Source organism: Thamnophis elegans, chromosome Z, assembly GCF_009769535.1.
Source record: "Thamnophis elegans isolate rThaEle1 chromosome Z, rThaEle1.pri, whole genome shotgun sequence".
NCBI classification, from domain to species: Eukaryota; Metazoa; Chordata; class Lepidosauria; order Squamata; family Colubridae; genus Thamnophis; species Thamnophis elegans.
This window is the reverse complement of record NC_045558.1, coordinates 28,855,648-28,870,581: the sequence shown is the minus strand read 5'-3', so window position 1 is coordinate 28,870,581 and position 14,934 is coordinate 28,855,648. Positions and strand designations below refer to the sequence as shown.

The following is a 14,934-nucleotide window of genomic DNA, read 5'->3' as shown; positions in this document are numbered from 1 at the left end:
AAGAGCAAACCAGAAGTCACTTAAACCGGCCCTTTGAGCAAACCGGAAGTCTATTCCCGAACTTCCGGTTTGCCTGTAGGACTGCTTTTTTGCGCTTTGGAGGCTTCAGGGAACGTCCTGAAGCCTCTGGAGGGCCTCTGGGGAGGGGGGGGGAAGGCTGTTTTCGCCCTCCCTAGGCTCCTATAAAACCTCTTGAGCCTGGAGAGGGCGAAAAATGGCCTTAAAAAAAGGCTAAAGTCAGCTGGCCAGTGCGCGCATGTGCACTGGCCAGCTGACAGGATGCCTCCCATGTCCTGACAAATGGCTCTGCATGCCACCCGTGGCACATGTGCCATAGGTTTGCCATCCCAGGCTTAGACTGTAGCAAAGTTCAGAGTCCTGTTCTTTCCCTTTTCCCTTTCATTAATCTCAAAGGAATGAAAATATGATGTATCCATTTCTGGTTGGTATAGGTGGGCTTTTCATCAAATGAATGAAGTTTTATTTCCTTTGGAGGTTTCTCTGAGCAAAGCCTGGGATCACATGGCATATAATGTGGAAAAAAAATCCTACTGTTTGAGTAATTTTAAAACTCAAATCATATTTTTTCCCAAATTCAATCTGAGACGAGCCATTCTTATACCCATCCTCTGCATAGCAACAACCTATGTTTTAAGGTTAAAGTAAAGTATAAGTGAGGCTGTTTATATAGCACTCTGCATGAAAGATAAGAGGCTGGCAGCATTCAGTATCCTATTTGTAGCTTCCAAAAAAAGAATAGATGGTATAAATTTTAAAAAGCAACACTAGTACAGATAGTCCTCGAGTTACGAATATAGTGGAGCATACCAATTATATCCATAATCCGAGGATTTGTAGGAGTGAATCACATAACTTGACCACAATCACTTTTTGCTTTTGTCCAACATTCACTAATTCAGGTCATTAAGTTCACATGAGGTCACTCAGTGGGGAAGGCCTGGGGAGGGGGCTTACGATGGAACAGGACACCTACTTCAGATTACCCAGCTCACTGAGATATCTCATGCTCCCTCCCCTGGGGTCCCCACATTTGCCGTCCCCCATCCTTCCACAGTAGGTCACTTACCTTTTGAAGATATATCTCCTCTCCAACTTCTCTGCTGTGGTTTCTTTGCCTGCTTGCAGTCTTGGCGCGAAAAGCACTTGCAAGTTGATGAGACTTTGGAGCAGTGAAAAAGCAGTGCTTGAAGCCTCCCATCAGCATGCAAACACTTTTCGTGTCATTCCAGTCTCAGTGCGAAGAGCACTTGCAAGCAGATGGGAGGCTTGAAGAAATGCAATTTCAGTGCCCCAAAGTCTTGTCAGCATGTAAGTGTTCTTCACGTCGAGACTGGGATGACATGAAAAGCATTTGCAAGACAACGAGACTTTGGGGCAACGAAATTGTGTTTCTTCAAGCCTCCCATCAGCTTTCAAGTGCTCTTCACACTGAGACTGGAATAGCACAAAAAGCATTTGCAAGCTGATGGGAGGCTTCAAGCAATGCTATTTCGTTACCCCAAAGTCTCATTGGCTTGCAAGCACTCTTCAAGCTGACATTGGGACAGCACGAAAAATGTTTGCAAGCCAAAGAGACTTTTGGGCAGAGAAACCATGTTGCTTCAAGCCTCCCATCAGCTTGCATGCAGAGACTGGAACAGTGCAAAAAGCATTTTCAAGGCTATAGGAGTCTTCAATTGCAATGGGATTTTGCTGCCCCAAAGTTTTATCGGCTTGCAAGTGCTCTTTGGGTGGATCCAGTATAGGACTCAGTTCGCAGAGAACAGAGACCTAAACTACTGTAGTGAGAGATTTTGCGCTACTAATCTTGTGTGATCTCGAACTGTTATATCTTTGTTCTCTCTGAACCAAGGCCTGCATGAGATTCTAGGAAAAAGCTTTGTAAATGAAGAGGCCTTCCCTCTGTTTGCAAAGCCTTTTGCTGCGGATCTCGTGCATGCCTCGGTTGGTAGATAAGAGAAGCCTAAAGCGAGATCAGGTGAGATCTTGCATGATTTCACACTACTTTAGACCTCTGTTTTCTGCAAATGCACCAAAGCAGGCAAAAGAACCATCTAGCTTGCTAGATCATCACAAGGTAAATGAGTATCTACGGGCCCAATGGCCGTGGAGTGGCGGCGGCTGTGGCGGGGATAGGCAGGGTGAATGTGGCAGTGCTTCTACCATTGTTCGTAGGTGTGAACGACTGTGCTATAGCTTTCCTAACTTTGGGACTGTGTGATAAGTACCTGGGGGTATGTCTAACTCTGAATGGTCACTAAGTGAACTGTAGTAACTTGGGATTACCTGTATTTAAACCTTGCAGAGACATAAGATCACCATAATACTACTTAAAAAGAATGTGAGACTTCTCAATTTTTCAGGTGGGAAGGCTAGGAGCCAAATTTTGGGGGGCATTTTTAAAAAATATCCTGTTCTGATGAAGTTCCAAAAAATTAATAACATGCTTTCCACAGATTTGGAGCAGCACAGAAACGGAAAATGTTTTGCTAATGCATCTATGACTGCTAAGTATTACTATATGGATTTGGATTATACATTTTCTTTCTTCCTCTTTGAGGAGCAGTCTTTGTAAAAGATGAAGGAAAGCTTGGGATCCATACTATTATTATTATTACAATTATTATATTCAGGTGGCAGGGGGAGAAAAATAAATAAATAAGGGCAAATACTTTGGAAAAATATTACTTTTATTTTTTGGAATGTGATCCCCAAATTTTTGCCTCTCTTTGTTAAGGGAGTCTTGGAGCACATTTTTAGATACGTTCTTGAAAAAGAAATCACTATGAATTCTGTTACTTATATCATATTTTTATAATATTCAAAGTATTATGTAAAAAGGAGATTTGGAAAGATCCTATTTTTCTATTTCCTTGGCTTAGCTATTAGGTGACATTGATATTGGATTAAATAATTATGCAACTGATATTTTTTCTGGTCTGAATGAAATGTCAAATTATTATGTTTATTAATTTGGGTGAGGTTAGGGAAGAGAAAATTCCAGGACTTAAAAAAATAACTTTTATTACTTTTATACCTATTTGTATCTAATGGATAAAATATATTTTGCTAAAGTTACGAATCATAGAAATGAAAGCTATGTTGATTTTTGACAGAGTCAAGGCTCCATTGTGTTTATTTTATATTGTCTGAAAAAGCAGGTTTAAATTGTTTTTAAAATGTGTCATCACATTGTTGCCAAAAAGTAAAAGATCACTATTCTTTCAGTGATTATCTAAGAAGCTTTAAAGATATAAAGCCATTATTTAAAAGAGTTTATTTTTGTTTTAATCAGAAGGAGAGAGATAGAGATAGAGAGGGAGAGGGGGAGGGAGGGAGGGAGGGAGGGAGGGAGAGAGAGAGAGAGAGAGAGAGAGAGAGAGAGAGAAAGAGAGAGAGAGAGAGAGAGAGAGAGGGATGGAGATGGAGATGGTCCAGAAGATGAATAAACATTGTGCCTTTAGGAACTTTTTCTGTAATATTGATATCAAACCTTTCTCAAAGTGTGTGAACACAATCCCAGAATAAATACACCGTTATCCTTTTTGAAGGCAACAAAATGAAACAGACACTTATTGGTTTTAAAAGTGCTACAATTTGATGGGGAGAACAAGGCAGCTTGCTATGCATTGTGGCTCAAGGCATGGAAAGGAAATCTTATTTTAATAAAAGAATATAACTTTTGACTTACCTATTTATAACATTGTGATAGAAAAGAGTCTTCTCAGGGATACCACTATTTCTATGTGTGGAATTATTTGTTTGAAGGTGCATCTCAACCTCAAATCTACTATAGATAGCATCAAAATATAGAGTGGAAGAGGACTTTAATCATTAGAGTCAGTAAAAACTATTATTTGTGCATTTTCAAGTACAGAAATGTAGGATCTCATCAGTATGCACATTTTTGTTAAGTAAGTAGTATTAAGGCTTATAGGATGGAGACATTAAAAGTTTAATTCCTCATAAGCAAATACTATTAAGGAATCTAGGATGGAGAAATTAAAAGTTTTAATTCCTCATCTCCATAAAGAAAATCTTGTCTCCTTACTGAAGGAAAACTTTGATTGATTTAATTGCCCACCATCATTTTTAAAAGCAACAAGATTTTGTCCCTATCTTTAAATCTTAAGATTCAGGAAAAAAAATCTTCTTGAAGAATAAAATAATGTCAGCAAAATTCGGCAGTTTTTGCAATGATTAATTTTAGACTAATCATTAGTGGTTTCACTTTGCAGTGAAACAAACTTGGACAAATCCAATTTGTGAAACAAACCAGTAGACAAACATTACATTGATTTCCCCCCACCCCCGGATTCTATATTGCAGCAGATAAATTTCCAAAAGCTATAAAAGAATTTTTACCAACTAGAAAGTTAGAAATTTGTTGTCTATGTTCTAAATGCAGGATATAGAGAAAACTAAAAGTGAAAATGGAGTACTTCTCTTAATTCTAACACACAGATGATGCTTTTTGTCATGAAATATATTACCATGCCTTAAATAGTTCTGTAAGAAATATTAATACCTTAAACTTTCATGTTTACAGATATAGCTGTATCTGCATTTTTTAAAAAAGAATTGTGTAATATTTTGATGCAATAATGCTGTTCAGTCATTCTCATGATATGATGGACTTTATTTTGTCAAGATTTTTTATTGATAGCCTTTTCCCTGAAGTTATTGTAAGCTCATGTGTTTCATTGACACAATCTAGCTGCTTGTCTTCTGCCGACGTAGTTTTCTATTATTGCCTACCCCTTTTCCAAGTATGAGAGTCTTCTCTATTGATTTTTCTTTTTCCATGAAATCTCCCAAATATATAAACTTTAGCTCCCTTATGAGTGTTTCCAGTGTGCAATCTGGGTTTATTTCATAAAGTGCTGTTAATGTTGTTAAAGTGTTTCATTAAATTTGTTCATTTTATAATCCAAGATAGTCTCAACAATTTCTCCCTATCTTTTCAATTCCAAGACAGCAACTTTTCTTTGATGGATCTTTGCCAAAATATTGAAAGGGGGCATAGCAACATTCCTTCTGCAAAGCAAACCTGCTTCTGCAGGAACCTGGGACTCCATCCATATGTTTCTTTAGTATCTTTGTTTAGCAATTTGTGCCCTACTCACATAGCTACCGGTAATTGGCTAAAAGGAGGATGATTTTTGTTTTATATTATTGGATTAAAACTTAACATCTCCAAAAGCGTTGCAAAATTTCATGCAGTTGCCTATTGCTTTATATTTGGAAATATCTTAATTTTAATATTTTATAACTATATAATTTAATTTTAAGATTATATAAACATTTTTTACATTTTATGTTATTTTAGACCATAATCAAATTATACTAGATGTGTCATAGTCTATCGATACAGCAGATGTGTCTATTTCATGGCTTCAGCCACAATACCTGTTAATTTTTTTTACCCTAGAAGGATAAGAACTATTACTGTTTGTCTGACTATTTGCAATGGCTTGGCATTGCCTGATTAATATTCTTTATCTCTTCTTAAGTCAGCTTTATTTGTAGCTTTCAGTATCTAAGGTTAGTGATATTTCTCTGAGCAATTTTGACTCCAGTTCTGTTCTTCTAAACTATCCCAATATTTCTCATGATATATTTACATATGTTAAATAAGTAAGATAACAGTATACAATCTTGGCACATTCCTTTTCCTACTATATATAGTTTGTTGTTCCATATAGCGTTTCTGTTTGCATTGATTACATATAATTATTCTATTTCTGTTTCTCTTATCTGGAAATCAGTATTGAGTTGGGCATATTTTCCACTATTGCTTTTGATTTCTGAACTTCTATGACTATTTACAGGATATCATCAGACGCCCATTTTCTTTTGCTTTCTATTTCATTTCAAAATATTTTTGTTTACTTTTTAAAAGAAATCATGAATTTCAACCCAGACTGCTTCAGATATTCATATCAAATGTAACCCTTTAAATATATTTGTTTCATTCAGCGCTAGAAATATGATTAGAGTATATCTTGTTTTTTTGATTTATCTTTCTTATTTTAAGAAAACAAATCAAACACCTTTGCAAGAAGGAGTTCATGATTTGAATGCCAATCATCACCATGTATTGTTTTTGCTGAACGCCTGGAATCGCCAGCTTGATTTTCATGTTGTTCACCTGAATAATTCCACCCATAGAATCATGCTTTAGATTGTTCGAAGAAAGTATTTGCTTTGGCCATGGAATTTTTATACAAAACTCTTATTAATTCCCTAATTATTACCTATACTAAGGTTACATTTTTTGCATTATAGGTAATCCTCAAGTTATGAATGTAATGGAATCTGCCAATTACATTAGTAATCCAAGGATTAGTTGGAGTGAATCATGTAAAATGAGCATGATCACTCCCTGTTTTCACTCGCATATTCGCTAATTGAATGTGCAGGTCATTAACTGCACATGAGATCTCAGGTTGGGGAAGCCTGTGGGGGGCCTAGTGATGGAACAGGCCACATGCTTCATATCATCCAAGGTTTCCCCTGACCCACTGTGATACCTCATGTTTCATCCTCTGGGATCCCCACAATTGCTCCTCCCCCCATCCTGCCACGCTGGGTCACTTACCTTGTGAAGATCTACCAAGGTGTCTCCTCTAAACCCTCTCTGCTATGGTTTCTTTGCCTGCTTGCAGTCTTGGCGCAAAAAGAGTTTGCAAGCTGAGAAGATGTTGGAGCAGCGAAATCACATTGCTGCAAGCCTCCCATCTCCTTGCAAACTTTTTGCACCGAGACTGAAAGCTTCTGGGGGCTGTGATCTTGCGTGAGATCGCAGTTCCCAGAAATTTCCAGTCCCAGAGTGAAAAGTTCAAGCTGATGAGAAGCTTGAAGCAATGTGATTTTGCTGTCTCAAAGTCTTGTTGGCTTGCAAACAGTCTTCAGCTGTATCTGTACAAGCCTCGTTTTGCCAAAAACAGAGGCCTAAAGTACTGTAGAGTGAGATCACACAAGATCAGTAGTGCATGATCTCAGGTTATCTATCTTGTATAATCTCACACTACAATACTTGAGGCTTCTATTCTTTGTGAACAGAGCCCTGTACCAGATCTGTGGCAAAAGGCTTTGCAAATGTATTGAATCCCTCTTCATTCGCAAAACTTTTTGCCATGGATCTCATGCAGGCCTCTGTTCTCTGCAACTGAAGTACTGAAGTACTGTAGTACAAGATCGTGCGAGATCAGTAGCATGTGATCTCACATTACCAATCTTGTGTGATCTTGCATTAATTTAGGCCTCTGTTTTCTGTGAATGCACTGAAGCAGGCAAAGGAACCGATGGCTCGCTAGATCGTCACAAAGTAAGTGAGTCTCCACAGGCCCAGTGTCTTTGGAAACCCGGCAAGGGTGGGATAGGCACAGCAAATGTTAGAGTGTGAATGACTGCCATGGTGCTGCAACATTTGTAACTTTGGGACTGTGTCGTAAGTACTTGGGAGGGGTATTATGTTGTAACTTTGAATGGTCACTAAGTGAACTATCGTAACTGGAGCATTACTTATATACCATTTGCTGTTTTACCTTCTATTAGCATTCCAACTTCCCATAATTAATATTTCATCATCTTTTTGGAATTGCATTGTATATTGTTGATTTGTTAACAAACTATAGCAAGATTTCATTGTACTGTTCCACTTTTGTGTTTGAAGGATAGATTTGGATTACCATGATTGGCATGCTTGGATCCAAATAGAGATTGTACCTGAACTCTGATTTTTTACTTCTGTTGTTAATAATGGTGACTACTATATTTCTTCTATGATTTCCTTGTCAATAGTAGATGATTTTCTACTTCTCTGGTGTGAAGTGCAGTCAATTTTAGTTCATTTCTAATTTCTAGTCTGAAACACCAGATTTGTTTTGGTTCATGGTTCCTATATTGCATGTATCAATGTGAGAATATCTTTGTAGGATCATCTTTTCGTTTTGCTTTTGGTTATATCAGCAGCTGGACATAATTTCAGTTTTAATTTAGCAACATCATAAACACTAGTGCTGCTCATTATATTGTTCTGATTATGGATGATCATTTGGGATTTTTTTGACAGAATACTGGAGTGGATTGTTGTTTCTACTGGGCCATATTGAGACTAACTTTGTCTATGATCCCTTGATCATGAGTGACCCTTATGGGAGTCCACCCTCCTATAAGATAGCTCATAGTGTTACTGGGCTTTGCAAGTCCCATTTCAAGGTAACAGTACATGAAGAGTACTACTTGTATGTTTAAAAAGCAGGGTGATAATCCATCAAGTATTTTAAAGCATATGTTTCTATAAGATCTGATTTCCCAGATTTGAGGTTTACTTTTTGCTGCTAATAGAGAAGTAGGGCAACCTATATTCAGTGTTTTCACTCTCCCACCTTCAAATAATATCCACTGCTACTAAAATTGGCGATTTCTTTGTCATTACTGAAGTAGTTTCCAATTGACTGAAAGGACCAGCTCTGAATTGTACATGTGCAATGCAGCAATGTTATTAAATAGGATACTGAATTGCAAGGGAAAAATGCCAGCAATGGTCACCTGGTCCATGGTCTCTGCAGCCTAGGCAGCCTTAAGATGCCCTGCATGTTCCTTTCATAGATCTGATTTGTGAATTCTGTGGAAAGAAAGAAGGAAGGGAAGAGGAATGGATGGATGTTGTGCTACTGTTGTTGTTGCCTACCCATCTAAGAATGGAAGTGGGGAAAAAGGGGAGGCTTATGAGAGAGCAGACATATGAAGTGGTAGTTCACCTGTTTATTTTTTTATGTAAAGAAATCAAGCATGAAAACACAGTGTCTGCCCGAGGAAGAGAAAGAAATGACGAAAGAGATGAAGCCGGATAGCTAAAAGCATCATAAGCTTTTAAGATCATACAATACCTCTATATCGATTTAAAATGAATAGTACTTCTCCAAGAATATTGACCAGTTATGAATAAATAAATAAATGTCAGCAAAATACTTTTTGTGCTTCTTATACATAAGATTGCTTCATGCGTCACGCAGGCGCATTGCCATCAAAAATTTCATTCTTATCATAGAATTAGAATTCTATGCCCAGTGCTAACAAAACCATGCAGGTTATTTTGTTTTATCCATGGTTGATGAAGCCAAAGCTGGTTTCATTTGCACATATTAAGTCAAATCCTGTAATTTATAAATCACAGTGTCTGATTTTTGCTCAACTTGCTTTACAAAATCTAAGCAAACTATAATATGGATTAGGGTGTTGCATGGGATATGGGCTCATCTCCTTTTGATCAGCCATTATGTAGAAATCTAGTCATCTCCTCACAATGCTTGCTTTCAGCGCTGCAGTACTCATCTAGAGCGTTGCCATGCCAAAGTTGCTTTCAGTGACAATTGTATCATTTTGAAACATCTGAAGTAGTTTTTAGAGTCCCACTGTGAATATTTATAAGTCTGGATAACTGGAAAAACATTTTTGACACCTTCTTGAGAATAAAAGGCACATAGGCAGTTTCCAGATTACCCAAAGGTTCCATTCTAGGAATCTATGTATAAGTTCATAATAATAGTAATAATTTTTCACATGTAGAAATATGGTGCCTGTCATTTTTCAGATTTGCAAAATGGGCGCTGTCACTCTTTTGTCTGTTCCCCACCAAAGATTATTTGACTAGGGACTATCTCCCTTAAAATATTTTGATCTTTATTTTCCATGAAAGAATCACTGCAATATACTCTTCATTTTAAATTAGTGAAGCAGTATATAAGTCTAAGTGCTATTTCTATTTCCAAGAATAAGTAGTGATGATTATATGGGAAAAAGTAATTTGACTGTATATAATGAGTTTTGGATAATATGCAACTTTAAATTACTGGATAAATGTTAGCTAGTGTTCAACTAATTAGTTTAGCATTTAGTGTATTGAAACCAGTTGGTGATACAGAACTATTCAAATCTTCTAGACAAATCCTGCTAGCAAACATAGACTTCTATAAGTTACAAATCACAAAAAAAACGTAATCTTTTATCAGTTGGCTTTATTTATTTTTTGCTGCACCTAAATTTTATTTTTATTTCCATGAAAGAAAACAAAACACATTAATAAAAATACTTTTCTATTCCATAAAAATCTCCTATGCTGTCAACAGTTTTTAGAATTACATGTGATTTCTAAGGCTCCTTATATAGTCTTTGGACTTGGTTAAAAGGCTCTAGAGCATATCCTGGCTTGTAACTATTAACAAGGGCAATTCTTGTAATAACAATTCATTTTTCTGGTTCACCCCAAATACCCTTGAATTAAGAGTGTTACAAGTAGAGGGGTATCAAAGCAAGCATATTTCCATCATCCCCCTTTTTTAAACTTATCTGAAGATCTTTGTAGATTGACCAAAAGGCTTTCATAGATATTGGAGCCATATTTACCCGAGCTGCTTTAACACTCTGTCAATTTTAATCCAGATAAAGCAATGTTCCATGTAGCCTGACCTGAAAGCATTTACACCACCTGTCCCTTGAAACTTGATAAATAATGTGCAAAGATCTGCAGAGATAGCCAGATGCTCCCACTCTTACTTCTACTGTTCACTTTACCTTTCCATGGGGATGTTATTGCATTGTAATAGAGTACACTTTTACTGCAGGCTCTGTTCTTATTGGATAGTTGGCCGAGGGAAGAGAAAGCATTTAATATCTACCCATCTCCAAAGAGTTGAACATAAAAGAAAGAAGCAAGTTGGAGCGGAGTGCATCATGATTAATATTGCATCAATAGAGTGACTGTGATAATTCAGCTTTCATTAACAAAATGACTTAATTCTCAGGTTTTCTGCTCTGCCTTCCTACCTCTCTTTAAAATTCAGACTGAGATCTACTTCAAACTTTCTTTCTGTCTGTTTCCCATTTTTTTCTGATAATATTCCAATAGTTGGTTTGCCATTAACCCCCCCCCCCATGTTGCTATAAAAGCAAAAAAAAAAAAATTCTTCCCCCGGTGCTCTATTACATGTTTATTTAATTGTGCATGTTACAGATCAACCTCTAGTTTAGGAGGTATCTAAAAATCCTCCTAAACTAGATTCACCTACAAAGTGGATATACAATCCACAGGATTGGATTCCTAGGTTTCCCCCCAAAGCAGTGCTTTTTCTTTCTTAATGTCAAGAGTTGGTATTCCTGTTTCAGTAAGTTTTCCTAAACCATTGAACACATTTTCAATTAAATTCCTGGCTTCCTTTTTCGTTAAATAAAAGTATCATAAAAAATTACATCATTTAGATACAACCAAGGTGATCAAATTCTGAAATAATTTTAAAAAGGAAAATTAAAAGAACTTTCTGTTTATGAGTCTCAAATACCCATTCCTTCTCTGAAGTTTAACATCAACCTTATAGAATTGTCAATTTTGCATTTTTCTTGTTAAATATTTTGGAGCTAATTTTTTCTTCTGTCTGCATGATTACAGGACACTCAATAGAACTTTATATGTGTTATCCATACCCCATCGTATAGAAAATACAGACAAAAAATATTGTATCTATCATGCAATCACATTGAAATGGGAAACCTGTTATTTTGAAACAATCATTATCTACTGTACCATTGAAAATCTGTGTATTTAAACATTGCAAAATATGAATTGATTAAAACACCAGAAATAAATTTTTATTGATTGTATTTGATTAGCATGATATGAAGCTCACCTATTAATGTACTGTTCCTTCAAATGTAAATTCTTTGTTATTTTTCAGAATTGTATGTTATTTGGTTATAAGAAATTATGAAGAACCATTGATGCTCGATGGAATGAGGACTCTCAATGGATTAGATGATATATTTATAGAATTAGGCTTTTGTTATGCAAAAAGATAACATCAATGATTAAAATATATATTTTACTTGAAATGCTTTAAATTCTATTTTCCCCAGCTCACTGTGAATAAAGCAACATTTTGTTACCTGAAGTTTCAGCCTATGCAACCTAATATCTATTTGGTTCTCATTAAATTTTGCAGTTAACATATAATGACATCAAAATAAAATACAGTATTAAAGCTTTTACAATGTATGCATTATATCAATCAAAAACATTTTGAAAATGATTGGATTCCATGAAAGAACAGGATTGGGCAACTCCTTGATACACCTGCATTCCAGCTTTTAGAGGCGTCAAAACATATTTATGCAATTGCTGAAATAATGTTTGATGATGACACTTGCCACTGTACTGTACTGTACTGTACAGCAATAAGTTATATACTATTTATCCAGATAAAGTTAAGTTTTAATTCAATACTATTTAGAAAGGTAATTTCCACAATTTTTGTCCTTGCCCTCACTCAGTTTTTGAGTGTAGTCAACAGCAAATTTTGCAAATATGGTGACCTTTGGCCCCCAAATGGTTACCCAGACCTGATATACATATTTACATTATAGTTGTGATATGTGGAATATGTGTCATTTTGGGATGTTTCATAAACTTTATTTGATGCTAGGATATGGTAAATGATGTCTTACTATCGTTCTAAATTATCTGGAAGCAGTGAAAACAGAAATTACAGGGATGAAGAGTCTTTGTTGAGTGATTCAGCACATTGTTCTACAGAGGAAGAAATGGTTAAAATGTTGAATTGGGAAGATCTGTGTTCAAGTCCATCTCTGCCATTGAAGTTCACAGGGTTACTTGAATTATCAGTCAGAATTATACTACACAGTAGTTATAAAAATTGGAGAATATGTGTACATTGACTGACCTTTTGAAAGAGTGCGGGATGAAAATACGTATATGAAATAAATATACATTTGGTTGTACTGTTTTGAGTTAAAATAATCAAAGAGAATACAATGAGATCTTACTTGGCAAGATAAACATAAGGCAATTTATTACACTGCAGTTTGCTTCTATTATTCTTCATATGATACCAATACTATTTTGCTGCTTGTACAGAGAAGGACTGATGAAGTAGCAGCAATAGTTTAGCTGGGCTCCTTCTCACCTAGGAAATAACTGTATTTTTTGGACGATAAGATGCACCAAGATTTTGAAGACATAAATTTTTTAAAAAAGTTTTTGCACTCTGCAGGCCTCCCAAACCCTTTGCATTCCCCATTTTTTGTGAGAGCCCTGAAAAGTGCCATGGGGGCTGGGGCAAAAACGAGCAAAAAATGGCTTGTTTTTTGTGAAAATGGGCCTGATTTTTGTGTGTGCAAAAAACAGGGTGTGCAGAGGCTTTAGGAGGCTTGTAGAGTGTTCCTGGGGGCGGGGGAGGGCAAAAATGATCAAAATGCCCCTTTTTGTTTGCTTGTTTTTGCCCTCCCCAATCCCAAGGAGCACTTTGCAGGTCTCCCAAAACCTCTGCGGGTCCATTTTTGCAAAAAACTGGATGCGTGGGGGCAGGGTTTCAGGAGGCCAGAAATGCTGTATTCAGTGTATAAGACGCACTCAGATTCTCACCCTCTTTTGGAGGAAAAAAGGAGTGTCTTATACTCTGAAAAATACGGTATTATAGTAGATGTGGAGCATGGCCAGTATTGCATTACAAATTACTGCTTATAATTCTTAATGTGGCAGAACAAGAACTTCCATTTATTTATTTATTAGGCCAAGACTGCAGGACCCACAGAATTCATAGTACAAGTGTTAGAAAGACAACCCTAGTTTCAATGTCTGTGGTTTGTGGCTGAAAGTCAAATTACGCAATTCCAAGATTTTGGAACTGGCAATATGAAACAATATCTCCACAATCTCAAATTTTGGAAGATTAGTAGCCCTCAGTATAGCTTCTTTTTACTGCAGAAACCTCATGCATCCATCAAAAGTCATATTTCTATAAAACTTCATTGTAATTTTAGATTATAATTCTATAGCAGGAATTTTGTGGGAGGTTTTCCGCTCTCCTCCATTAGAAGAAAAAGATGCTTGAAGGTTTTCATCTGACATGGAAGCATACAATTATTTCCCTGTTCTTTCTAAACTAATTTAGAAACCATCAGAACCATTAGTTGCCGCTTTTTAAAAACACTTTCTAACTTTTTTCTTGTGTTTGTTAGACCAATAATCAATATAGTAATATATCATGTATTACCTAATGTTTTTACAAAAAGGGCTGTTTGTTTATTGTATTAAATTAGATGCTACTAGTAATAAGAGTACAATTTCTATTATAGAGCAAGAAAGTATTTTATCTACTTCCTCTATCATGAATAGCATTGAGGTGTTGGTTTTTCTGTAATTCATTGTAATAAAAAAGGCCCAAACATGCCCAGAAATCACTATAGTGGGAAACATAGCTTACATTTGTCACTGAAAACCTGGAATTGTTTGGCCCTTTCACTATGAAACAAGTATATCCAGTTTTATTTTGGATGTATTTTGAGAGATATATCTGTGGCGTGGATTTGTATAATATTCTCTGTAATCCTCTCCTTTGGCATTTCTAAGGCTTTAGAATGTTTGCAGTAAATGTTCATGTTGGCAAAAATATCCTCAAAAATTTGTCTTCTTGTGAAAAGGTTTCAGTTTCATTTGTCTGATTAAAAATGTGCTCTTTTTGTTAATCACAAGAGATCATTGAATTTTATTTGTAACTTTTGCTCCCTAAATATATTATTGTATACTCACACATCTTGACTGTAAAAGTTGATTTTGTTCATGATAGAGCTACTACAGATCATTTACACTTGGTAGCATTTGTCTGTATGTGGGCGTGCACGTGTGTATGCATGTATGTGTTCCAGAGGTTTTACACACTTACATAAAAATGGTTTTTCTATGCACAGGAATATTATATTCAATAGCACAGAAAGCCACTAAAAGCTGCTTATAATGCAGATAATATGAATGATGATAAAAAAGAAAAGAAGAAAAAGATTACACAGAGGCTATGGGAGGGAAGGAAGACGGCAAGTGGTTATAACTTCGAAACA

The 14,934-nt window shown here is 36.1% G+C and overlaps 1 protein-coding gene across 1 annotated transcript in view; it reads left to right on the top strand.

The window, feature by feature from the left end:
• Positions 1-11,075, top strand: part of NEBL (nebulette) — a 165,245-nt gene extending 154,170 nt beyond the window's left edge. The window contains exons 8-9 of the mRNA XM_032237740.1: positions 8,099-8,261; positions 10,635-11,075. Coding sequence (XP_032093631.1) covers positions 8,099-8,261; positions 10,635-10,788 — 317 coding nt within the window. The 3' untranslated portion in view covers positions 10,789-11,075. The remainder of the gene's footprint in view (positions 1-8,098; positions 8,262-10,634) is intronic.
• The last annotated feature ends 3,859 nt before the right edge of the window (positions 11,076-14,934 follow it).